The 25,684-nt window shown below is 50.2% G+C and overlaps 1 protein-coding gene and 1 long non-coding RNA gene across 6 annotated transcripts in view; one reads left to right on the top strand and one right to left on the bottom strand.

The window, feature by feature from the left end:
- FGD4 (FYVE, RhoGEF and PH domain containing 4) overlaps positions 1-25,684 on the bottom strand; it is a 219,018-nt gene that overhangs the window by 146,697 nt on the left and 46,637 nt on the right. The window contains exon 1 of one of the 5 annotated variants that reach the window (XM_070049625.1): positions 11,327-11,573. The exons of the other annotated variants lie outside the window; for them this stretch is intronic. Coding sequence (XP_069905726.1) covers positions 11,327-11,336 — 10 coding nt within the window. The 5' untranslated portion in view covers positions 11,337-11,573. Of the gene's footprint in view, positions 1-11,326; positions 11,574-25,684 lie in introns of those variants that run through there. 5 annotated transcript variants of the gene reach the window in all.
- Positions 13,678-14,282, top strand: LOC138843902 (uncharacterized). Its single transcript, XR_011379068.1, has 2 exons — positions 13,678-13,882; positions 14,071-14,282. It is a non-coding gene; the product is annotated as an uncharacterized lncRNA (long non-coding RNA).

Here is a 25,684-nt window from a genome sequence, read left to right as displayed (position 1 = left end):
CTTCCTTTCCACGCTGCACAGGCTGCGGGGCGAGACGCTGGTCCCTCGCTGTGGGTGGGTTTTTAAGGTTTCAGAGGGACTCTGACCTTTCTGGGGGAAGACGGGAAGCAGCCAACAAGACAAGTGTCAAGCAAGCAGCACAGACAGACCACACCTATGTCACTCAGCAGAAACTAACAGAACACCGGCACTACAAACAGGCCAGGAAGAGCACCCCAATTCAGATAGGAGCCTCAAGAAGCCCAAGGCTGAACAGTCAGTCCTTGCAGCTCAAAAAGTATCTTCCAGGACCAAAAACATGCACACAACTACAGCTTTGGATCAAACTCACACAGAATCGGTTCAACTTGGTTAATCCTCCACCTGCAGCGCCGGCATCCCATATGGGCGCCGGGTTCTAGTCCCGCTTGCTCCTCTTCCAGGCCAGCTCTCTGCTGTGGCCCGGGAAGGCAGTGGAGGATGGCCCAAGTGCTTGGGCCCTGCACCTGCATGGGAGACCAGGAGAAGCACCTGGCTCCTGGCTGAACCAATGGAAGGAAGACTTCACTGTCTAACTCTATCTGTCAAATAAATAAATAAATAAATAAGAATCGGTTCAGCTAAGCTCCACCGGACTTCATCAAGAAAGTATAAAGGCAAATTCTGTACAACTGTGATGATCAGCGGAACTGTTCCTGGTGACACCCCACGATTTATGTGCAGCCTCTCATCTGTCTGATAACACCCAAACCCCAGAAAGAGAGAAGTAGAGGAAAGAGAAGAGCCACACGGTGCAGGCACAGTGCTTTGAGAACAAGACCAAAGTGCATGTAACTCGTGAACACAGGGAAGTGTCTGAGTTTCAGGTTCTACGTGCAGCAGTGGTGTGTGTGTACACAGATGTGCAGGTGTGCGTGTGCACAGATGTGCAGCAGGGGTGTGTGTACACAGATGTGCAGGAGTATGTGTGTACACAGATGTGCATCAGGTCTGCGTGTGCAGTTGTGCAGCAGGTGGGATGTGTGTCTACACAGATGTGCAGCAGCAGTGTGTGCACAGATGTACAGCAGGGGTGTGCATGTGCAGAGATTGCAGGGGTGTGCACAGATGTGCAGGGGGGATGTGTGTGTTATACACCGATGTGCAACAGGGCTGTGTGGGTGTGCAGATGTGCAGTGGGGGGATGTGTGTGTTCTACACTGATGTGCAGCAGTGGTGTGGGTGTGCGTGTGCAGGGGGATGGGCAGTTATTTCTGAAAGCTTCCAAATCTGTACTGCATGGTGTATCTCCCCTAAGTCTTGATAAAAATCCTTGCTCCAGAAATGGGAATAGGGTACAGCCTCTACTTCGGATGCCTGCATTCCACTTCAGAGTGCAAGTGCCAGTCTGCTCGGGACCCCAACTCCCTGATAACATGTGCCCTGGGACGCTGCAGAAGATGGCCCTGTGCCCCCCGGGAGACCTGGATGGAGCTCCTGGTTCCTAGGCTCGGCCTGGCCCAGCCCTGGCTGTTTGTTGGCATTTGGGGAGTGAGCCATTAGAGAACAGTGCTCTGTTCTCTCTTTCAAATAACAACAAGAGAATCCAAGCCCCACAATTTACTGCCAGATACATCCTCTGAGCCCTGAGGCTTCCGTCTCAGACGCAGGCACAGGGCGTGGCAGCCTGCTCTAGGGAAGACCCCAGGACATGACACAGGTCAGGCTCGGGGTACCTGGAAAACCTCACAGCTGGCAGGCCTGTGAAACAGGTGGGAGCTGGGGAGAGCACCTGTTCTTCCATCTGCGGGTCAGGAAGGGCAGGTGACAACTTCCCCTCAGGGAAACACACACAGGGCCCTCTTTCAGAAAGCAAAACAAAGCAAAACAAAGGGGCTGGACCTGCAGCATAGCAGGTAAAATGGCTGCCTGACGCTAGCATCCCACGTGGACACCGGTTCAAGTCCTGGCTGCTCCACTTCTGATCCAGCTCCCTGCTAACGTGCCTGGGAAACCAGTGAAAGATGGCCTAGGTCCTTCAGCCTCTGCACCCACATAGGAGACTAGCAGAAAGTTCCTGGTTCCTGGCTTCAGCCTCACCCAACCCTGGCCATTGGGCTACCTGGGGAATGAACAGGCGATGGAAGATCTCTCCCTCTCTTTCTCTCTCTCTCTCTCTCTCTAACTCTTTCTCTCTCTGTAACCATGCCTTTCAAATAAATAAAATCTTAGGGGAAAAAAAGAGAGGCATAGGATATATTCTACAAAGGAAGGGCTGCTTCACTTTTTCTCATTCACGTCAGGTAGCTGAGCTTAAAAGGACTTAGAGACGTAATTAAGCCACTTAATTAATTTGTGTTTTATAGTCCCTGCCACTGCTCAGAACATAATTTCCTAACAGCCCAATAAACGTCACAACATTAATCTCAAGTTTCTTTACACAAAAACCTCGGTGGCCAGGAGATGCCCTGCCTCATTCTGTGGCGCCGGCTTCGTCCTCCTCGGGCTGAGCTGAGGACCTCATGCCGAGGTTTCTAACCAGCACCTAACCGCTGCCGCTCACTTCAGAGGGTTTTCAGGATTCGTGCCTGGGAGAAACATGAATTTTAACAAGTAACTGCGATGCTATCATCTGGTTCTTGTCTTAAAAAATGCATCACATTGGCTGGCCTTGTGACACAACAGGTTAAACCACTACTTGTAATGCCAGATTCCATACCAGAGCGCTGGTCCAAAACCCAGCTGTTCTGCTTCTGAACTGGCTCCCTGATAATGCACCTGGGAAAGCAGTAGAAGGTGGCCCAAGTACTTGGGTCTCTGTCATCCACGTGGGAGACCAGGATGGGGTTCTTGGCTCCTGACTTAGCCTGGTCCAGCCCTAGATACTATGGGCACTTGGAGGTGTGAACCAGCAGATGAAACATCCATATCTCTCTCTGTCTCTGTAATTCTGCCCTTTTAAATAAATAAATAAATCTTTTTCTTTTTTTTTTTTTTACAGGCAGAGTGGACAGAGAGAGAGAGACAGAGAGAAAGGTCTTCCTTTGCTGTTGGTTCACCCTCCAATGGCTGCAAGGCCGGTGCACTGCAGCTGGCGCACCACGCTGATCCCAAGGCAGGAGCCAGGCACTTGTCCTGGTCTCCCATGGGGTGCAGGGCCCAAACACTTGGGCCATCCTTCACTGCACTCCCGGCCCACAGCAGAGAGCTGGCCTGGAAGAGGGGCAACCGGGACAGAATCCGGTGCCCCGACCGGGACTAGAACCCGGTGTGCCAGCGCCGCTAGGCGGAGGATTAGCCTAGTGAGCCACGGCGCTGGCCAAATAAATAAATCTTTAAAAACTGTTGACTCCCTGTCCACATTGATCAGGAATGACAGACAATTTTACGTGCAGGACAATGAGTGATATTGGGATGACTGTATGTATAATGTATGTGTGAGCAGACAAATTCCTTTCAAAGACACGCTTAGCAAAACAATACAGGAGAGAAAGTCTGAATAGCCTTCCATCTACTGAGGAAAGTGCATTTGCAAAGTCACCTGTTCCAGCAAACAAAGCCCTGAGGGTGCCAGCCCAGGAGCCCCGTTTGAGAGCCACTGTCTTGGGCTGTGAGCTCCCTGAGGGCCAGGATGCAGCTCCAGCTGCCTTTGATGAACTGCCTATGGCATCAGATTCGCAGGAAATGTTAGTCCAGCAGAACTGATGAATGACGTGGTACCTGCAGGGCCGCAGCACTGGTGCCAATGTTTACAGCTTTTACGGTAGGCAGTATTCCAACACCCATTACTCCCTCCTGGCCAGGACTTAGTCTTTATGGAATTCTTTATCTTAGAGACTATTTAAAAATCAAATTTGTTGGGGCTGACATCATGACAGAGTGGGTTAAGCTGCCGCGTGTGATGCCAGAATCTAACGCGAACACCGGTTAGAGTCTGGGCTGCTCCACTTCTGATCCAGCTGCTCACTAATGTGCCTGGGAGTGCTGTACTGGATGGACCAAGTGCTTGGGCTCCTGCCACCCGCATGGGAGACCCAGATGGAGCTCTAGGCTCCTGCTTCAGCCTGGTCCAGCACTGTTGCAGCCAACTGAGAAGTGAATCAGTGGCTGGAAGATCTCTCTCCATGTCTCTTGCTCTGTAGGTAACTCTCTTTAGAGCTATGGCGCTGTGGTGCAGTGGGTAAAGACACCTTCAGCAGTGCCAGCATCCCATATGGGCAGTGGTTCGAGTCCCAGCTGCTCCACTTCCAATCCAGCTCCCTGCTAACGTGCCTGGGAAAGCAAGGACGGTCCAAGTCCTAGGACCCCTGCCCTCATGTGGGAGACCCAAGAGAAGCTCCTGGCGCCTGGCTTCAGAATGGCTCAGCTCTGACTGATGTGGCTATTTGGGCAGTGAACCAGTGGATGGAACACCTCTGTCTCTCTGTAACTCTGCCTTTCAAATAAATCAATGTTTTTAAAAAAATCAGATTGGTGGGGCCGGCACTATGGCACAGTGGGTTAACACCTTGGCCTGAAGCGCCGGCATCCCACATGGGCACCAGTTCGAGACCCAGCTGCTCTACTTCCAATCACGCTCTCTGCTTATGGCCCAGGAAAGCAGTAGAGGATAGCTCAAGTCCTTGGGCCCCTGCACCCATGTTGGAGACCCGGGGGGGGGGGTGCTCCTGGTGTTGTACCTGAGCGAGCGCAAACAAAGGAGCTCCACACATTGATAAAATTTGATGGTCTTTTATTGCCGGCGGTGGAGAGCGGGCTCATGCCCTAAAGAACTCTCCACCCTGAAGCCCAAAGCAACAGGGTTTATAAAGGCAAAAACCACAAAATCGGGAGGGGAATTCATGGTTGCTAGGAACAGGGGGGAATACATGGTTACCAGGGTCAAGCTGACCTAAAACCTATACGAAACCAGTATCAATTATAATCTTAACAATTCCAATTATAATCTTGACATTAATCCAGGTATTGGTTTTAATCATATGTAGGACATAGACAAATCACATTTTTATCATTAACCCAGGTGTAGCCTGTCCACTTCCAAGCTTGAGCGATCATGCTAGGGGGTTTCTATGCTCTGCCAAGTGTGATGTAGTGGACTGCTATTGTCCAACTGTTTTAGATCATAGTTTCAAACCAGAGTCTCGCGGTGGGGGGGGGGGGGGGGGCACCTTCCCAGAATGGAGTCTCAAGTGCTCCAAAATGGAGTCCCTACTGTCAAGGTGTTACTTCACTGGCTCCAGGCTTCAGATCAGCGCAGCTCTGGCCATTGCAGCCAACTGGGGAGTGAACCAGTGGAAGGAAGACCTCTCTCTCTCTCTCTCTGCCTCTCCTCTCTCTGTGTAACTCTGACTTTCAAATAAATAAATAAATCTTTTTAAAAAAATCAGATTGGCTATTAAGAAGAAAGTATTCAGAGTACTACACTAGGTGAAATCAAATAGAAACAAGGCCCACGGGGTCGGTGGGTGAGATGGTTTAGATTTTCTTTTTCTAAGATTTATTTTTTATTTATTTAAAAGGCAGAGTTACAGCCGGCACCGCAGCTCACTAGGCTAATCCTCCGCCTTGCGGCGCGGGCACACTGGGTTCTAGTCCTGGTCGGGACGCTGGTTTCTGTCCCGGTTGCCCCTCTTCCAGGCCAGCTCTCTGCTGTGGCCCAGGAGTGCAGTGGAGGATGGCCCAAGTGCTTGGGCCCTGCACCTGCATGGGAGACCAGGAGAAGCACCTGGCTCCTGCCTTTGGATCAGCGCGGTGCGCCGGCCACAGCAGCCATTGGAGGGTGAACCAACGGCAAAGGAAGACCTTTCTCTCTGTCTCTCTCTCTCACTGTCCACTCTGCCTGTGGGGGGGGGGGGACAGAGTTACAGAGAGGAGAGGGAAGGAGAAGTGAAGATCTTCCATCTGCTGGTTCACTCCCCAAATAGCTACAACAGCTGGGGCTGGATCATTCCAAAGCCAGGAGCCAGGAGCTGCTTCTGAGTCTCCCATATGGGTGCAAGGGCCCCAGGACTTGGGCCATCTTCCACTGCTTTTCCAGGCGCATTAGCAGGGAGCTGGGTCAGAAGTGGAGAGCCCACATGGGATGCCAACATCAAAGGCAGAGGCTTAGCCTGCTAGGCTAAAACTCCAGTCCCCCAAACAGCCTACGTTTTAGAAACATCTGAAGTCATAATTCTCAGTCAAAATCAGAGGAGGACATCCATTCGACCCAGGGATTAAGCTCCACCTGGGATGCCTACACCCCAGGCCCGAGTGCCAGAATTCAAGTCCCACCTCTGCTTCTGATCCAGCTTCCAGACATGCGCATTCCGGGAGGCAGCAAGTGATGGCTCGAGGACTTGAGTCCCACCCAAGCCTAAGACCCAGACTGAGTTCCAGCATCCTGACTTCAGCCCAGTCTAGCTGCAGCTGGTGTGGACATATGGGGAGCGAGCCAGCCGATCGAAGATCTCTTTGTCTTTCAAAGAAAATGAAACTTTAAAGATATAAATAAAAACCATCGAGATCATAAAGGCACCAGTGAAGTACAGCAGACAAGACTGTCTTCCCAACAAGTGCTCATCAACGGGTACCCACATGGGACAAAGAAAGTCAATCTTGACTCCTGTGCCTCAGATCATTCATGTAAATCAATTCCAAAGGGGTCACAGACTTCAGTGTGAGAAGCAAAACAATAAGGATTCCAGAAATACTACAGGAAAATATGTCTATAGCCTGCAGGATGTTGATCTAACTTGAAAAGAATGAACTTGGACAACATTGTTCAAAGAAACAGCCATAGGGAGAGAGAGCTCCCATCAACTGGTTTACTCTCCGGATGCCCGCGATGCCTGGGGCCAGGGCCAGGAGCTTGGAATTTAACCCAAGTATTCCACCAGGGTGGCAAGAACTTAACTACTTGAGCCATCACCTTCTGCGTGCCGGGGTCTGCATTAGCGGGAAGCTTGAATCAGGAGCTGCAGCCAGCAATCAACCCCGGGCACTCTAACACAGGATGTACGCTCCTGAAGCAGGAGGCCAAGTGCCTGCCCCATGTCACCTACCTTACAAGATTATCTAAGGATAGAAATAACACGCACACACATGTGACACAAAGTACTAACAGGAGCTCAATGGACAGTACGACTAGGATTTGGGAGCTAAAGCGTATCACACAGGATCAAGGGTCAACTCCTTTTATTTCTCTATTCTCTTTTACATATAAGCTTTCTTCCCAAAAGCCAACATCATGTCCCACCTGACCTACCAAAGAAATCTGCAGCACTTCTGTCAGGGAAAGATACAGGGTAGGGGCCCGTGCTGTGGCCTAGCAGGCTAAGCCTCCACCTACAATGCCAGCATCCTGCTGCTCCACTTCTGACCCAGTTCCCTGATAATGCCCTGGGAAAGCAGCAGATGATGGCCCAAGTGCTTGGGGCCCTGCACCCATGTGGGAGACCTGGAAGAAGCTCGTGGCTCCTGGCTTCCGATCAGTTCAGCTCTGGCCATAGCAGGCATTTGGGGAGTGAACTAGTGTAATGAAGATTCATATTCTCTCTCTCTCTCTCTCTCTCTCTCTCTCTCTCTCTCTCTCACTTGTCTCTCTCTCTCCCTGTAACTATGCCTTTCAAATAAATAAAATAACTCAATAAAAAAAAAACAGAATCAGACCAAGACAGATAGATGGGGCATAGTTTGCTAGTCTCTGCTGCTGTCACTCCTTGTTCATCTCCCTACTAGTGCTTGGAAAAAGCAGTGGAGAACAGCACAAGTGCTTGGGCCCCAGCTACCCGTATGGGATACCTGGACAAATCTCCTGGCTTAGGCCTGTCCCATCCGTCTCCCATTTGGAGAGTGAACCAGAGGATGGAAGATCTTTCTCTCATCCTTCCTCTCCCTCCCTCTTCTCTCTTCTCTGTCTCTTCTCTCCGTAACACTGCCTTTCAAATATATTTTTAAAAGGTCTTTAAAAAAAGTAGGAGATAGGCCGGCGCCGCGGCTCACTAGGCTAATCCTCCGCCTTGCGGCGCCGGCACACCGGGTTCTAGTCCCGGTCGGGGCACCGGATTCTGTCCCGGTTGCCCCTCTTCCAGGCCAGCTCTCTGCTGTGGCCAGGGAGTGCAGTGGAGGATGGCCCAGGTGCTTGGGCCCTGCACCCCATGGGAGACCAGGAAAAGCACCTGGCTCCTGGCTCCTGCCATCGGATCAGCGCGGTGTGCCGGCCGCAGCGCGCCGGCCGCGGCAGCCATTGGAGGGTGAACCAACGGCAAAGGAAGACCTTTCTCTCTGTCTCTCTCTCTCACTGTCCACTCTGCCTGTCAAAAATAAAAAAAAATAAAAAATAAAAAAATAAAAAAGTAGGAGATAAAACCATTCCAATTGATTCCAGGAGACTTCCAAAGAAAATCAGAGGTCGACTGTACCCCTCCAGAGCTAAGAGAGCTAAGACTGAGTCACCAGTGAAACTACACAGGAACCAGGTCACGGCTGCAGCACCAGCTCCGTGTGCAACGCAGCCGTCAGCTCTAATGCCAGGGGATCCACAGAGTGGGAAACGCTCAACCAATGGGCAGGAGAAACACCAGGAGTGCGTACGCTGGCCCACACACGCCCAGCTGGGTCGGTCAGCAACTGATCCTCCGCGCAGGCACGCACCGTCTGCACGCCTGGAGAGAGCCGGGGGGAGGCAGAGCTGCATCCCAGACAAGACAAAGAAAACGGAGGCAGCTATCGAGGAAAGAGCCGGCGCTCCTGTGTCGGCAGCGGATCCCGAGGCGGCTCCTACTCTTCAAGGTAAATATTTATTACCTGTCACCGCAGAACAAAACATACAGGTCCCAAAACAAAGCCCTCGGTGACTTTTTTAATGTTTATACAACACATGTATCTGGAATTTCACAGTAACCAGATTCTGTGTTTTTAAATTAAAAATGAGAAGTTACGACTATTTCCAAGTACAGCCCACATTCAGTAGTATTTTATTCATTGCTACAGAGAAACCAGGCGATTACTTTCCTTCCTACCACTGAAACGAGCAACGCAGAGACAGAGCACGGAAAACGCACAGCCACGCGTCTGGGGTGCTCGCATCACACACCCAGCTCTCAACTCTCTGACCCAGAATTACTTGAAGGCTCCCAATGTGCATGTTTGATTACGTCATCGTATTACCCCAGTTACTGCTGTTCTACCCAAATCTGTCTTCAAGCTCTAGGTTTCACCTACAAGCAGCACTCAGGAGTCCCGGAGAGTGCTCGGCCCCGCTGCACACACTCTGCAGCGCGGGCCAGGGCTCCGCCTGGCGCACAGCTGTGGCACAGGGGCTTCCCTGCAGGGAGAAGGAACAGAGAAAGCCTTTTCTTCCCCCTGTGGTGGAACGACCGGGACGAGCTCAGGCCTCTCCTAACCCTACTCAAACAGAGAAACTGTGGCCTGGGCTTGTGAACTTGTTTTCTCGCAACTCCTCCCCGACCCACCTGATGCACAGAGCCAGCTGTGCATTCACAGGAAGCTCGGGGCGGAGACGGACCTGCTTTGGCTGGAGTCCTCGTTCAAGCTCCCTCGACAGTCCAGCTCTCTGCCAAAGTGCTATGGCCGCCACTCCACTTTGCCTCCCTGATAAAAGCAGAGGCTATCTGCCGTACAGAAATCCTGAGAGATTCCTGAATTTCAATAAATGCCCAAAATACACTTAATCAAAATCTAAATAGAACATATGGCCCTAAAAATCTAAGGTCAGCACAGGAGCTGTGGTGCAGTAGGGCACCTGCATCTCCTATGAGAGCACCAGTTGCAGTACCGGCTATTCCACTTCCAATCCAGCTTCCTGCTAATGCACCCGGGAAAGCAGCAGAAGATGGCCTGAGTGCTTGGGTCCTTGCCAGCCATAGTGGGAAACCCCGACCGAGTTCTAGGCTCCTGGCTTCAGCCTGGCCCAGCCCTGCCAGCTGTGGCTATTTCATAAGTGAACCAGCAGATGGAAAATCTACTTTCTCGGTCTCAACCTCTCTCTGTCGTTATGCTTTTCAAAGAAATAATTAATCTCTAAAAAAAAAATAAATAAATAACATTTTTTAAAAAGCTAACAAAAAGGAACAAGTGCAATGGGGCTTCCCTCTGAGGCATTTTTTGCAAGATACTCTTGAAAATGGAGCTCTTCTCATGGCTATTAAAAACCAAAACCTTGGGGCCGGTGCCGTGGCATCGCGGGTAAAGCCACAGCCTGCTGTGCCAGCATCCCATATGGATGTGCGTGTGGGGTCGAGTCCTGGCTGCTCCACTTCAGATCCAGCTCTCTGCTATGGCCTGGAAAAGCAGTGGGAGACCTGGAAGAAGCTGCTGGCTCCTGCTTCAGATCAGTGCAGTTCCAGCCATTGCAGCCATCTGGGGAGTAAACCAGCAGATGGAAGACCTTTCTCTCTCTCTCTCACTCACTCACTCACTCTTTCTCTCTGCCTCTGCCTCTCTGTAGCTCTTTCAACCAAATAAATAAGTCTTTTTAAAAAAAATCTTAAAGTATTTAAATACCTAGCAACAGTGGATGGGAGAGAGTATCATACGCAACTAACATGAGTACTTGCTGAGCGATTTCAGTAAGCTGAAATAACTGGACATGAAGAGAATGGGAGCACGGGAAGAAGTGCAGTACCAAATCCATGGGCCTTACAGAACAAAAGACACAGGAGGAAGAGCACCTCCAAATGTCAGCAGCCCCCACCCGAGCGTTCTTGGTCTTTCTCCTTAGCCACCAAAAGCACCTGTTCAGAAAGGTTTAACTGAACAAAGACGTTCACCTAAAAAGACTACAGGATCAATACAGTCACCAGGATTGAAGAAGGATCTGGTCGAGGCAACTCGATGCCAGAGTTTGATAAACCATATTCAGCGATCTAGCACTCAAGAACATTTTAAACTTGTCTGTCTCCAACGAACCTTGCCAATGTTTTAGAAAAAGAAATTTTAGTTTCAAGTAACTGACAAGCAAAAGAACATCAGAGACACAAATACTCTGAGAAATCACATACTAGAAATGCAGGATTCTGAACGAGGAATAGGAGAAAAGATAGGATGAACTCCTCACGGGTGAGGAGGGCCGGCAGGAGCCGTGCGTGAAACCCAGCTGGCCTCACCTGTCAGCAGAGGGCACGGCGGGCAGTGCCATTCCCTGCCGAGGCTGCTCTTGGACCATGAAAATCTGAAGCACACCTTTCTGCACAAACCACAGCTTGGAACTTTCTAAATAGATCACAGCACTCTGTCACCATCGCTGACCAGCACAAGGTCCAAGACCAGCGACCTCATCTCCCGACACACCCTGCAGACTCAATAAATCCCAATGATTTCATCCGAGACGCATCAGAAGCATCAAGTGCAGAAAAGCAATACTCACAGCCCCCCATAAGAGGCTCCGCTCACACGGCAGCCAGCCGCGCCTTGGCCCTTCCGTGGAGCGTCTCCCCTGCTTCCTGAGGCGGCCGGCGGGCCGGGCTGCAGGCATCCTGCGTTCAGACCCCACACGCACGCACACCTTGTGCCCGATGCGGCTGCGAATGCACTAGTGGGAAGTGCACAGCTGTTTCACAACGACCCTTCCAGCAGTGATGCGGCCGCCAGGAGCTACGCAAGCGGTGCATTTCAACACGCCAAGAAGGGATTTCAACACGGAGCCAGAGGGCTCGAGAACACCCCGGGTGGAATGGGAAGGACGCGGCCAACCACACGGAATTCTACAGCAGCTGCAGCCCTTGGACAGGTAAGAAGCCAGCCCGAAAGACAAGGACCTGAGGCCCTCCCGTCGCTGTCACCTGAAAGCTCTAAGAAGTGCTGACCAGTGAACCTCCCTACCTGGTCCCCCGTCCCCATGGGTGAAGGGGTGCCCATTTCCTACCCAGAACAGGCAGCAAGCAACAGCAAACCCTACCAACTTCATCCAAACGCAGCGGGATTCAGAGGAGGAAAGGCACCCACGGGGCAACAGTCCGTCCTCATTTGTCACTGAATCTTTTCATTACTGTCTCACATAACAAACTTTTCCCAGCCCCTAAGCACTCATCGCCAGGAAGATCCAGCATTCACATACTAATCCAAACTCTAATTCCCCTTTCTATGTGACATTTCGATGTGGCCACAAGCAGACCCCAGCTTCTACATTCGGTTCTACACTGTACTATCACTTCTTCAAATTACTATGTTTTTGACAGAGAAATAAACCGAAAACTATCTTTAAGTATTTTCAGAGTCCTGAGAAAGCTGTTGAGTATAGCACAATAAATATGCACCAAGCAGTGGTGGCATGTGAGACTGTGGAGAGACGAGGTAACATCACAGTGTCAGAAATCTAGACATCTGCCCACTACATGGATGAGCAAACAGAGGCCTAGAAGGCTAAGCTAGGCTAGGCAGGGCCCTAGACAAGCTATCTGCCCTGCACAGTTACTGATTGGTTTTTGCAAAGCAATGCCCAAGGCATTGCAAGTCTAAATAATTAACTCTCTGTAAAGCAATTTATCTGGTAGGTGGAGAGAGAGACACAGAGAACTCCCATGCACTGCGTTATTCCCCTAATGCCTGTGAGGGTCGGGGCTGGGCCAGACCCAAAGCCAGGAACTCAGCTGAAGTCTTTTTTTTTTTTTTTTTTTTTTTTTTTTTTTTTTTTTGACAGGCAGAGTGGACAGTGAGAGAGAGAGAGAGACAGAGAGAAAGGTCTTCCTTTGCCATTGGTTCACCCTCCAATGGCTACGGCTGGCGCACCGTGCTGATCTGAAGCCAGGAGCCAGGTGCTTCTCCTGGTCTCCCATGGGGTGCAGGGCCCAAGCACTTGGGCCATCCTCCGCTGCCTTCCCGGGCCACAGCAGAGAGCTGCCCTGGAAGAGGGGCAACGGGGACAGAATCTGGTGCCCCGACCAGGACTAGAACCCGGTGTGCTGGCGCCACAGGCAGAAGATTAGCCTATTGAGTCGTGGCGCCGGCTCAGCTGAAGTCTTAAACGTGGGTGGCAGGGACCCAGCAACCTGAGTCTGTCCACTGCCTCCCAGGGTCAGCATCTGTGGGAAGCTGGAGTCCAGAGCAGAGATGGTTGTCAAACCCAGGTGCTCTGATAAGAGATGTCAACATCTTCACAGAGCAAATGGCTGCCCCTTGATTAGATTGCTTTTTAAAAAGGTAGACTGATTTATTTAAAAGTTAGAGTGAAAGAGACAGAGAATATCTTGCATCTGCTGGTTACTCCCCAAATGCCTGCAGCAGCCAGGGACAGGCCAGGTACGAGTCATGAACCAGGAATACCATCCGGGTCTACTGTGTGGACGCAGGGGCCATCACCGGCTGCCTCCCAGGCGCATTAGCAGGAAGCCAGATTCTAAGAGGAACAGCTGGGTCTTGAACCAGGCACTCCAGAACGCACATCCCTCACAACTGGCTCTTTCTTAAACTACTGTCATGGGGTGGCGACCCTGAAACAAGTTACCTGCTTGCAACCATCACCCGCTGTCCGGGAGCACTACTATTATGGGCTTCAGAGCCGATCCCTGTAAAGCGAAAGGTGCAGCAGTGAGATGTGAGGAGAGGGGGGTGGTATCCACCTGGAGGCTGATGCTGTCCACGCTGCACCCACCCACACCCCTGTCCTCTCCAGGCTGCGTGAGCCCTGGGTGCGACTCTGCAGTCAGGAAGTGCCAGGAGCCACGCTCAGAGCGATGAACCCGAATGCAGACATCAGCGTTTTTGGTTCCCTCTCTCTAGCGCTGTGGAAACCAAGCTGACCACACATCAGGGAGCTGGGCCAAAACTGGAACTGCCCTGCCCCACTGCTCTGCACCCTGAGCAAAAGCAACCACACGCCAGACCTCACTCCCGACTTCCTTTCACTGTTTGAGCTGCCTAGGAGACAAATGGAAAAGAAAACACACGTGGAATGTCTGCTGATACTAAACTGGATGATACACAGGTATTACTATATCTTTACACTCAACTAACCCCTTTTCACTGTTCACTCAGATACTACATGAGTGCAGCTACAGAAAATATCGAGGGGGGTGCAGTGTTGTGCAGCAGGTTAAGCCGCATCAGCATCCTGTATCCGCATCCCGTATCAGGGCACTGGGTCAAGTCCCGGCCGCTCCTCTTTTGGTCCAGCTCCCCACTAATATGCCTGGGAAAGCATCGGATGATGGCGCAAGTGCTTGGCCCCTGCCACCTACATGTGAGACCCAGAAGCAGCTCCTGGTTCCTGGCTTCAGGATGGCTCAGCCCCAACTACTGCAGTCATTTGGATGGAAGATCTCTTCCCCCGCCTCTCCCTCTCTGTGTAACTCTGCTCTCAAATAAACAGCCTTTTTTAAAATCAATTTTTGTCATGATCATGTGCTGTTTTCCTGAATCCACTGTTTTTATCTTGCCTGCTGCATTTTATTAAAATAGATTTATACCTCTTGGCTTTAATTCAAATGATTTTAGCCAATTTAGCCACACATGCTTTAAATTTCAGAATGTCTCTAGGAACCATGATTTCAACCACCTGTTACACAGTTAAAATTAGTAATTTCCCTCTCCCCAAACACATCACATGGCTAAATACAAAGCTTTTTTTTTTTTTTTTTTTTTTTGACACACACAGTTAGACAGCGATAGAGAGACACAGAGACAAAGGTCTTCCTTCTGCTGGTTCACCCCCCAAATGGCTGCCATGGCCAGAGCTATGCTGATCCATAGCCAGAAGCCAGGTGCTTCTCCTGGTCTCCCATGCAGGTGCAGGGCCCAAGCACTTGGGCCATCCTCCACTGCCTTCCCAGGCCACAGCAGAGAGCTGGACTGGAAGAGTAGCAACCGGGACAGAATCCGGCACCCCAAACGGGACTAGAATCGGTGCCTATATGGGATGCCGGCGCCACAGGTGGAGGATTAACCAAGTGAGCCACAGCGTAGATCCCATAAATACAAAGCTTCATAGAAGGAGAATAAGCTAAGCTATGTGACTGCTCCTATGACCACCTCTACTAAATACCATGCCTTGATAAAATTACTATTACGAGGATTTGCAGCTGCAGAGTTAACTTACTGCATGCTTGCCTACAGCAGCCTTAACAAAGTGTTGTTGGCCCCATTTTGCAGATGGTGAAACTGACGCCATCTCAGTTCTGCACCTTTGGGGTAAGCAGAAGAAAACGAGCTCAAAACCTGCAACTTCTTATGCCTAACACACTTCCCCTTTCTACCTCACATGGTTATCTTCATAACTAAATTCCTCAAAGCATTGCAATTAATGTAGGGGTAAGCCAGCTGTTTTACAGGTAGCCGGGGATCACAGGATCACTCTCGCAAGACCACCTCTTTAAGATTTTGAGTCCACCCAGCAGCCGCTGCTTTTGTCTGAACTTGCTGGTTGGCTGTGAGAAAGAATGAGAAGAGTAAATTTGTCACTTCCTTAGGGTCATTTTGTGCCAGAAATAGAATTCTGGTTGCAGAGGTTTGACTGCTAACCCACGCTTCCTCTGCAACGGCTGGCGGCCACTGCTAAGCTGGTCGCGGAGTCACAGGAGCGGGAGGGACATGTGCAACTCCTCTCCCTGCCGGCCAGCTGCCTGGTGCTGTCCGGTGCTGTCCTCCTTCGTGATTGCAACACAGCATGTGCGGAGAAAATGGAGGCTGCCTTGGCAGGTCAGGGAAAGCCAACTTGCTTCTACATCACACTTCAGGCTCAAGTTTCATTTCCTTCTCCTATTAACATGTGAGATGCAGCCTAAAAAGCCCCATAGTATTTAAAAATGGACACTAAATTTGTTTCTTCTATTTCACTTGACTGCTGCAAACTATGATCGTCTGACTTACAGATTTGAGTTCCTTTACCAGGAACACGCACTGACCACACACGGGGACGCCTCTTCAGTGCAGGCTACCTGCTGGCCCTCCCCCAGGACGCACATGTTCGGGACCTGCCCGTGCCATAAAGCAGCCTCGTGAGCACCTGAAACCGAGCTGGCTCCTGTGACCAAGGAACGGAAATTCACTTTATTTTAGTTCATTTCAGTAAGTTTCCTGAAGTTCATTCTATTTATGGAAGACACAGAGACACCTCCCATCCACTGGTTCACTCCCCAAATGCCCACTGCAGCCAGGGCCGGGCCAAGCCAAAGCTAAGAGCCACACACTCAATCCAGGCCCCCCCCACGGATGACAGGGACCCAGGTGCGTGAGCCATGCCTGTGCCTCTGAGGGCCAGCAGGAAGCTGGATCAGGAGCTGGGGTGGGATTCAAACTCAGGCTCTCCAACACAGCACAGGGGCATGTCCAGCACCACCCTCACCACTGTGCCCAACGCTCCACTCTGAACTATTTTAGAAGAACCCGAAGCTAATGCACAGCGTGCGTCTGCAGATCGGGTAATTCTTTACAGCTTCTTCTGTGGCAATAATCAGACTTCACAGGAAGTTGCAACAATAGCACAGAGAAGCTCAGGACACCCTTCGCCCAGTTCCTCCAATGCTAACACAACATCAAAACCAGGGCCTGGCACTGGGACAGAGTGTTCACGCAACACCGTTCTGCCTGTTGTACAGATCTGTGTCAACACCACGACAGTCAAGACCCACGGTGTTGCCACCCCCGCCGGCCACTCCCTGTGCGACCCCTGTCGTCACACCCAGGGTCTTCCTCCCCTCACCCCTACACCCCAAACCTCCAGCAACTTCTCTGTTCTCCATCTCCATCACTCTCTCATTTACATAACGTCCAGCAAGAGGAATCCCAAACACCGCTGATTTTGTGAAGTTACCTTCATTCTTTTTTTATTTTTTAAAGATATATTTATTTAGGCTAGCGCCGCGGCTCACAAGGCTAATCCTCCACCTGCGGCGCCGGTACCCCGGGTTCTAGTCCCGGTCGGGGCACCGGTTCTGTCCCAGTTGCTCCTCTTCCAGTCCAGCTCTCTGCTGTGGCCCAGGAAGGCAGTGGAGGATGGCCCAGGTCCTTGGGCCCTGCACCCCATGGGAGACCAGGAGAAGCACCTGGCTCCTGGCTTCGGATCGGTGCAGCACGCTGGCCGTAGTGGCCATTTTGGGGGTGAACTTATGGTAGGAAGACCTTTCTCTCTGTCTCTCTCTCTAACTCTGCCTGTCAAAAAAAAAAGAGATATATTTATTTAAAAGAGTTACAGAGAGGGAGGGAGAGATGGAGGAACAGAGTTACAAGAGAGAGGGAGAGACACACCTTGTATATGCTGGGTCACTCCCCAAGTGGCCACAATGCACAGGCCTCAACAGGAGCTTCCTCTGGGTCTCCCATGTGGATGGCAGTGGTCCAACCACATGGGCCATCTTCCATTGCTCTTCTCAGGCCATTTAACAGTGAGCTGGATTGGAAGTGGAACAGCCAGCACCCACACGGGATGCTGGAACGGCAGGCAGCAGCTTAACCCCCTACACTACAACGCCAGCCTCAGACGGCCTTTTTTCACTCAGCACAATGACCTTCAGACTCTTCAAGGCCTCGTGTCCATCAGCAGAGCATGCCTCCACCTACTGTGTAGGATGCTACTTTGTCGATACATGATTACCTGATTGAGCCATTTGTGTTTTGAAGAACTTTTGATTCCTTATAATGTCAGGCTATTATAGAACCAGTGTGACCATGCCTGTAGGAGCTCTCTCTGGGGTAAATGCCTCGAAGTGCAATTGATATGCAATAGTAAGTGTCAACATTTGCTTATCTGTATCCTTCCGGGCAAAATCTGTTTTTATGCTGTCTGCTCATTTTCTGTTTGGTTTTATTTTACCATTGAGTTTTGAGATTTTTTCATGTATTTTGTCAGACTTCCAATTCACCCCTGTGGTTTTGCCTTTTTGGTTCTCTTTTAAAGCACAAGTTTTTAGTTTTCATGAAATTAATTTAACCTTTTTTAAAGGGATCATGCCCTTGGTGTCATGACTAAACTTTTTGCCAACTCATAGATTCTTATGTTTTCCTATTAAACTTCAGTAGTTGTATGTTTTACATTTAAAACAGGATCCATTTTAATCTAACTTGATTCTGTGGTTTCCAGTTCATCTTTCTGTCCACGGATAGTCAATGGCTTACAACCATCCTTCTCTGACTGCAAAGCTTTTACAGCCTTGTCAAAGATTAGTTGACTGTACTTTTCTGTTGCCATTTCTGGGTTCAATATTTTTTTCCTTTACTTGTTTATCCCTCTTCCAATGCTACAGCTTGGATGACCATAACTGTGTAAGTCTTAAAATTGGAAACAGTGACTTTACTCCAATATTCTTTTCCAAAATTGTGAACTATTCCAATTACTTTGACTTTCCATGTAAACTTTAGAATAATCTTGTCTATGGCTACAAAAACCTTGCTAAAACTTAACTAGGTATTATTTTCAATTTGGGAAAACTGACATTTTTATCATATTGAATCTTTCCATCCATGAATATACTATGTCTCCCCATTTAGATCTGTGATTTCTTTCATCAGCATTTTGTTTATTCTTTTTAAAAAAACCAAAACCCTTTTTATTTACTTGAAAGATAGAAAAGAGAAACAGAGAGATGTCATCCATCTTCTGGTCACAATGGCTTGGGCTGGGCAAGGCCAGAGCCAAGAGCCAGGAGCCAGGAGCCAGGAGCTTCTTCCAGGTCTCCCATGTGGGTGCAGGGGCCCAAGCACTTGGCCATCTTCTACTGCTTTCCCAGGTGCATTAACAGAGACCTGGATCAAAAGTGGAGCAACCAGGTCTCAGACCGGTGCCCATATGGTATGCAGGCATTCCAGGTGAAGGCTTAACCTGCTATACCACAACAGAGGCACGTTCTCTCTCTCTCTTTATTAAGATAGACCTTGGAGCAGGTGCTATGGCATAGCAAATAAAGTTGCCACCTGCAATGCTGGCATCCCATATGGGTGCAGGTTCGAGTTCCAGCTGCTTCACTTCAGATCCAGCTCTGTTTTGGCCTGGTAAAGCAGTAGAAGATGGCCCAAGTCCTTGGGCCCCTGCACCCACGTGGGAGACCTGGCTGTACCCACGTGTAAGAAGCTCCTGGCTCCTGGCTTTGGACTGGCGGGCGCAGCTCCGGCCATTGCGGCCAATTGGAGAGTGAACCAGTGGATGGAGGACTTCTCTCTGTCTCTGCCTCTCTGTAACTCTGCCTTTCAAATAAGTAAATATTTTTTTTTTAAAAAAAGGATAGACTACACCTCTATCTTTAAATTTCTTTTTTTTTTTTTTCTTTCTGAGAGACAGAAACACAGCTCCTATCTGCAGTTTCAGTTCCCAAATGTCCAAAGCAGCCAGGGCTGAAGCCAGGAACTCAAACCAGGTCTCCCTTGTGGGTAGAAGGGACCTAATCACTCGAAGCATCACTGTTGCCTTGTTGGGTCTGCATTAATGGGAAGCTGGAGTCAGGAGACAAAAACCGAGACGCAAAACCAGAACCTCGAATGTGGGAGGTCGGCATGTTAATTGCTAAACTATACATCTGTCCCAGCATGCTGTAGTTTTCATGGGCTTATCACTGCTACAACCAAGGTGAAGAGGGCCAGTGTCACAGCACAGTGCGTTAATCTGCGTCTTGTGATGCCAGTCCCACACTGAAGTGTCAGCTCCAATCCCTGCTGCTGCACTAGATCCACCTTCCCGTTAATGTGCCTGGGAAGGCAGTGAAAGACGCCCAGGTACTTGAGCCTCTGCCACCCATATTGGAGACCCAGATGGAGCTCCTGGCTCCTGGCTTCAGCGGAGGTGAACTGGAGGGGGTAGGGGGGAGACCAGCAGCTGTAAGAACTCTCTCTCTCCTTACACTTCACCCTTTAAAGAAAGAAAGAAAGAAATCCTTTAAAATTCTAAGAAAAAAAAAAAAGCAACATGAAGGGCAAGCATTGGGGCACTGCCTTCAAAGACAGGAGCCTGTATCAGAGCGCCAATTTCAGTCCCAGCTGCTCTGCTTCCGATCCAGCTTCCTGCTACTGCATTCTGAGAGGCAGCAGACGATGGCTCGCATCCCTGTGCCCCTGACAGCTGGCTGGAGGGCGACCTGGGTGGAGCTCTGGGCTCCCAGCTTCAGCCTAGTCCACCCCTGTCTGCTGTGGGCACCTGGGTAGTGAACCAGTGGATGAAAGATACATATTTCTTTTTTTTTTTTTAAGATTTATTTATTGATTTGGAAGGCAGAGTTACAGAGAGGCAGAGGCAGAGGCAGAGAGAGAGAGAGAGAGAGAGAGATCTTCCATCTGCTGGTTCACTCCCCAAATGGCTACAATAGCTGGGTCTGGGGCAATCCAAAGCCAGGAGTGAAGAGCTTCTTCTGGTTCTCCCACGTGGGTCCAAGGATCTAAGAGTTTGGGGCATCCTCTACTGCTTTCCCCGGCCATAGCAGCGAGCTAGATCAGAACTGAGGCACCTGGGACTCGACCTGGTGCCCATTTGGGATGGCGGCTCTGCAGGCAGCGGCTATACCCACTATGCCCCAAAGATATGTATTTCAGGGCCAGCATTATGATGCTGAGCTGCAGGATGCAGCGTCAGCAACCCACATGGGCGCCAGTTTGAGTTCTACTTGCTCCACCTCCAATCCAGCTCCCTGCTTGTGTACCTGGGACAGCAGCAGAGGATGGCCCAAGTCCTTGGATCCCATCCAGATCAACCTCATGGCTACTGCTTTAGCCTGGCCCAGCCCTGGCCATTGCTGCCATTTGGGGACCAGTGGATGGAAGGTCTCTGTATTTCCCCCTCCCTCTCTCTAACTCTACCTTTTGAATAAATAAAATCTTCTAAAAAGAGGTATCTCTCTCTCTCTGCCTTTCAAGTAGAGAAAAATACATAAACATTTAAAAAAGAATAAAATGCACTAGAATATACCCAAAAAGGCAGCATGAATTATAATCTAGAAGTAACTTTTCAGTGCTACTAAAATAAAAAAGTACTAATCTAAACAAAATTATCATGGTTAACTAAGTTTAAAAGAAAATCAAGAAAAACTCAAATATGCCTATTTTGGGGTAAATACGCAAAATATGCTGAAAAATGGGTTTTATAGAAATTATGAATGAAATGGGGCCTGGAAGGGAAGTTTATCATTAAGACAGGTCGCAGGGTAGGCACAGCAGGGGCAAGGGCAGGGGAAGCCTCCCCGCTCACGGGCCGCAGAGCCTTCCTGAGGCCAGACCCCGATGACCAATGACCACGGCACGCATCAACAGGTGTGGTCTGGGTGCAAACTGATCCTGGGAAGAGGAGGCTCCAGAGGAGCGCATTTCAGGGATCCCTGGTCGCGCTCACCTTGTTCCAGGAATTTGGCTTTTGAACAATTACACCCTTTGCTGCGTAGGTCTGCAGGACAGTCCCAGGGACAGACAACTCTGATGAAGAGTGAACGTGGCCGGCGCTGCGGCTCACTAGGCTAATCCTCCACCTTGCGGCGCCGGCACACCGGGTTCTAGTCCCGGTCGGGGCGCCGGATTCTGTCCTGGTTGCCCCTCTTCCAGGCCAGCCCTCTGCTGTGGCCATGGAGTGCAGTGGAGGATGGCCCAGGTGCTTGGGCCCTGCACCCCATGCGAGACCAGGAAAAGCACCTGGCTCCTGGCTCCTGGCTCCTGCCATCGGATCAGCGCGGTGCGCCGGCCGCAGCGCGCCGGCCGCGGCGGCCATTGGAGGGTGAACCAACAGCAAAGGAAGACCTTTCTCTCTGTCTCTCTCTCTCACTGTCCACTCTGCCTGTCAAAAAATAAAAAATAAAAAAATAAAATAAAAATAAAAAAAAGAGTGAACGTATGTGACGAGTCACACAATCTACTGAAGCTTCGGGGGAACGTGAGATGGAGGAGAAAATCTTCAGGGGATTCGAATTATGTAACCCAGAAATGAAAATTCTATGACAATACCCGGCAGGTAAATAAGAAGTCATGTACCCACCCAAGCGAAACAGAGGGTATATTTTTTAAAGATTTATTTGAAATGCAGAATTAGAAATTTCTGAGAGAGAGAGAGAGAGAGAGGGAGAGAGACAGAGATCTTCCATCTACTGGCCCACTTTCTAAATGTCCACAACAGCGGGGGCTGGGAAGGCTGAAGTCAGAAGCCTGGAACTTTGCGTCTCTTACATGGGTGGCAGGGGCCCAACACTTGGGCCATCCTCTGTTGCTTTTCCCAGGCCATTAGCAGAAAGCTGGATCAGAAGTGGAGCAGCTATGATTCCAACTGGCACCCACTGCAAACAGGAGCTTAACCTGCTATGCTGCAGTGTCGGACCCAGAATACTTTTTTTTTTAAAGATTTATTTATTTGAAAGATAGAGTTAGAGAGAGGTAGAGAGAGAGAAAGTGTGTGTGGGGGGGTGTCTTCCATCCTCTGGTTTACTCCCCAATTGACCGCAATGGCCAGAGCAGCACCAATCCAATGCCAGGAGCTTCTTCCAGGTCTCCCACGTGGGGACATGGGCCCAAGGACTTGGGTTATCTTATACTGCTTTCCCAGGCCATAGCAGAGAGCTGGATCAGAAGTGGAGCAGCTGGGACTCGAACCAGCACCCATATGGGATGCTGGCATCGCAGGTGGAGGCTTAGCCCACTGCGCCACAGCACCCACCCCCTCAGAATGCTTTTCAAATTATACAAGGATGCATTAACAACTTAAAATGCGGAGAGCGCAGTCGACCCTTCAAGCCCTGAAATAAAGTCCTAACGATGACTGAAGGGTGGTAGTGAAGGCAGAGGGCACCGAACACTCAGAGATGCCCAGGACTCCCAGGTGTACTGCTGGGCCTCCGGAACACCACGTTCAGCTTCCAGCTGTGACTGTGAGAGAAGGACATGGAGACTGGAAACCACGCAGCAGAGAGCAGGCGTTTCCTCCCTGGGTCTGCCAGAAGCCACACCGGTCACTCGCAGAAATCATTCAGTGCATCGCGTGCCTAGCACATCTCCCGACAAATGGAGTTACAATCTGTGGAGATGCAGGAGGTAATTTTTGAGAAACCAAGAATGTGGATATCATTTCTGAAACTCTGGGTAAGGGTGTTGCACCAGCTACCCTGACATCAGGACAGAGAGAGAGCATTAAGAAGAGGCCAGGGGGTTCCCCCATACACAATCTTTTTGTTTTTGAAACTCAGAGTTACAGAGAAGAAGGAGAGAGAGAGCGAGTGAGCGAGCAAGCAAGGGCGCATTCTTCCATCTGCTGGTTCACTCCCCAACTCCCCAGATGGCTCCAATAGCCAGTGCTGGGCCAGGCCAAAGCCAGGAGCCAGGAGCTTCTTCTGAGTTTCCCATGTGGCTGCAGGGGCCCAAGCACCTGGGCCAACCTCTGCTACGTTCCTGGGTACACGAGCAGGGAACTGGGTCAAAAGTAGAGCAGCAGAGACTATAACCGGCGCCCATGTAGGATGCCGGTACTACAGGTGGAGGCTTAACCTGCTACGCCACAATGCCAGCATCCCCAATCTCACACCGCTTATCATCATCACCAGGGCCCATCTACACTGCCCATGGCTGCATCCCCAACTATGCCGTGTGTCCACCCTCCACCCTGCACCAAGGCTCAGCAGGCTGCACAGAAGGTAGTAAAGAAAGCATAAAGAGAAGAACCAAGGAGAGAGGTCCAGAGAAAAGGAACTGTCAGTCACGCCCAGCAACTACCCAGGGATGGAAGAGTTTAACTCAACACAAGAGGGGGCAGGGGTTCAGCCTAATGGTTAAGACGCTGCCTGGTAGGGCCCGCACTGGGCATAGCGGGTTATGCTGCCTCCTGTAATGCTGGCATCCCATCCTGGAACACTGGCTCAAGTCCTGGCTGCTCGGCTTTTGATCCAGCTCCCTGCTAAGACACCTGGTTAAGTGCTTGGGCTCTTGCCAGGCCGAGTTCCAGGCTCCTGCTTCAGCCTGGCTGAGCCCTGCCTATTGCAACCATTTGAGGAGTAAACCAGGGGATGGAAGATCAGTCAATCAATCAATCAATCTCTCTCAAGACTGCCTGTGATGCCAACATCCTATAGCTGAGAGCTAAGTTTTAATCCTGGTGCCACTCCCAATTCTAGCTTTCTGCTAATGCACACCACGGGAGGCAGCATTAACAGTTCAAGGACCTGGGTCCCTGCAACCCACATGGGAAACGTAGGTTGAGTTTGCAGCTCCTGGATTTGACCCCAGCCCAGTCTCAACCAAGCCCTGGCCATGTGGGCATATGGGGAACAGACAAGTGTGCCTCTCTCTGACTCTGCCAATAAACTAATTAATTAAATAACAGCACACAGACACTCACAAGAAGTTAGTGCTGCCCCAGACATTGGCACAAATTAAACTGAATATTTTCAAGTTATTTCATTTTTTAACACCTTACTGATGCTATCAAGAAAATGTACAACCAAAGCCGACAGCATGAAACCAAAAGTCTAAGAAACAATAAGCTGAAAACAAGAAAGAAAGATCAAAGTGTTAATGCCAGTCAGATTCTGTGAACTTGGAAGTTATAAGATAGGTAGCTTGTAAATTTCCACTATTACAGAAAAACAGTAAGTGGATTTTTTTTTTTTTTTAACAGAACTCCAAATGGGACAGGGACCAATTTACTAAGTTAACTGCCCGACAAACACAGGAAGTCATTTAGGTGCAAACCTAACAGATGATGTGGGTGAAGAGCTCAGGCAACTTCTGCGGCCATCTGTTTGTCCTCTCGGGCTGCGGAGACAGCTGCACGGAGAGGCTCCTCGGGACAGAAGGCCCGGGGACTCCCTCCTCCCACACCCGGCCTCCTGCTCTCTCACAGTCCTGTCCACAGCGCCCCCGGAGTCCGCCTCCCACCGCCGGTGCCTCCTCAATGGCGGTCAGTCTCTATTTTGAGAAGAGCCGTCCGTGGAAGGGACCATTCCCTCTACACGTCACAGGGCATCAGGCAATCGCTGCTAAAATTAGTCACGGTTAAGATTCAGTAAGACAGAAATGCATTCGCGCTTCCCTAACATGCGCAAATCCTGACACAACCAAAAGCTACAGAGAATGATTCTGTGGATGAGGAATTTTAAAGTGTAATTCCTCCAAAACAGACTCCAGTCAAAGCACCTAAACTTGCACAGAAAGCAACAGAGGCGCTTCCTAAAAGCCTTTTAATTTCTCTTCACCTCCTTCCAGGTCTGGAAGCCTCTTCAAGAGTAAGCAATCACTTTTGATCAACTCAATCACTTCTTTAAAAATGACCTATTTATTTGTTTGAAAGGCAGAGTGACATAGAAACAGAGAGGTTTTCCATCCACTGGTTCACTCCCCATATGGATACAATGGCCAGAGCCAGGCCAGGCTAAAGCCAGGAGCCTGGAACTCCATCCTGGCCTCCTACAAGGGTTGCAAGGGTCCACGTACTTTGGCTATTACCTGCTGCTTCCCTGGACGCATTAGCAGGGAGTGAGATAAGAAGCAGAGCAGTTAGGACTGGAACCAGCTCTTCCAAATGGGATACAGGAGTTGTAAGCAGCAGCTTAACTCACTGCACCACGCCAGCCCCCACAACTCATCATCTCGAGCCCAACGTCTTTTGAGCACCTTCAAAAAGCAGCAAGTGCATGGTAGCAAACCAACGACAGTGACAGGTTTCACTGTCAACACCCCCGCCCAGAGTCAGGGTGGAGTCTCTCTTTACCTCCTGACCCTGTGCTGGGCTTCAGACCGCTTTGCCCAACAGAAGGGAACAGAAATTCCACTGTGCCAGCTCTGAGCTCAGTCTCGGAAAGTCTGGGCAGCTTCTGCTTCCTACGTTTGGAGCCCAGCTGGCCTGTGA

The sequence above is a fragment of the Oryctolagus cuniculus genome, chromosome 9 (assembly GCF_964237555.1).
Source record: "Oryctolagus cuniculus chromosome 9, mOryCun1.1, whole genome shotgun sequence".
Lineage (NCBI taxonomy): Eukaryota > Metazoa > Chordata > Mammalia > Lagomorpha > Leporidae > Oryctolagus > Oryctolagus cuniculus.
Note: the sequence above shows the minus strand (reverse complement) of the source record. Positions and strands in the feature narration are given on the sequence as shown.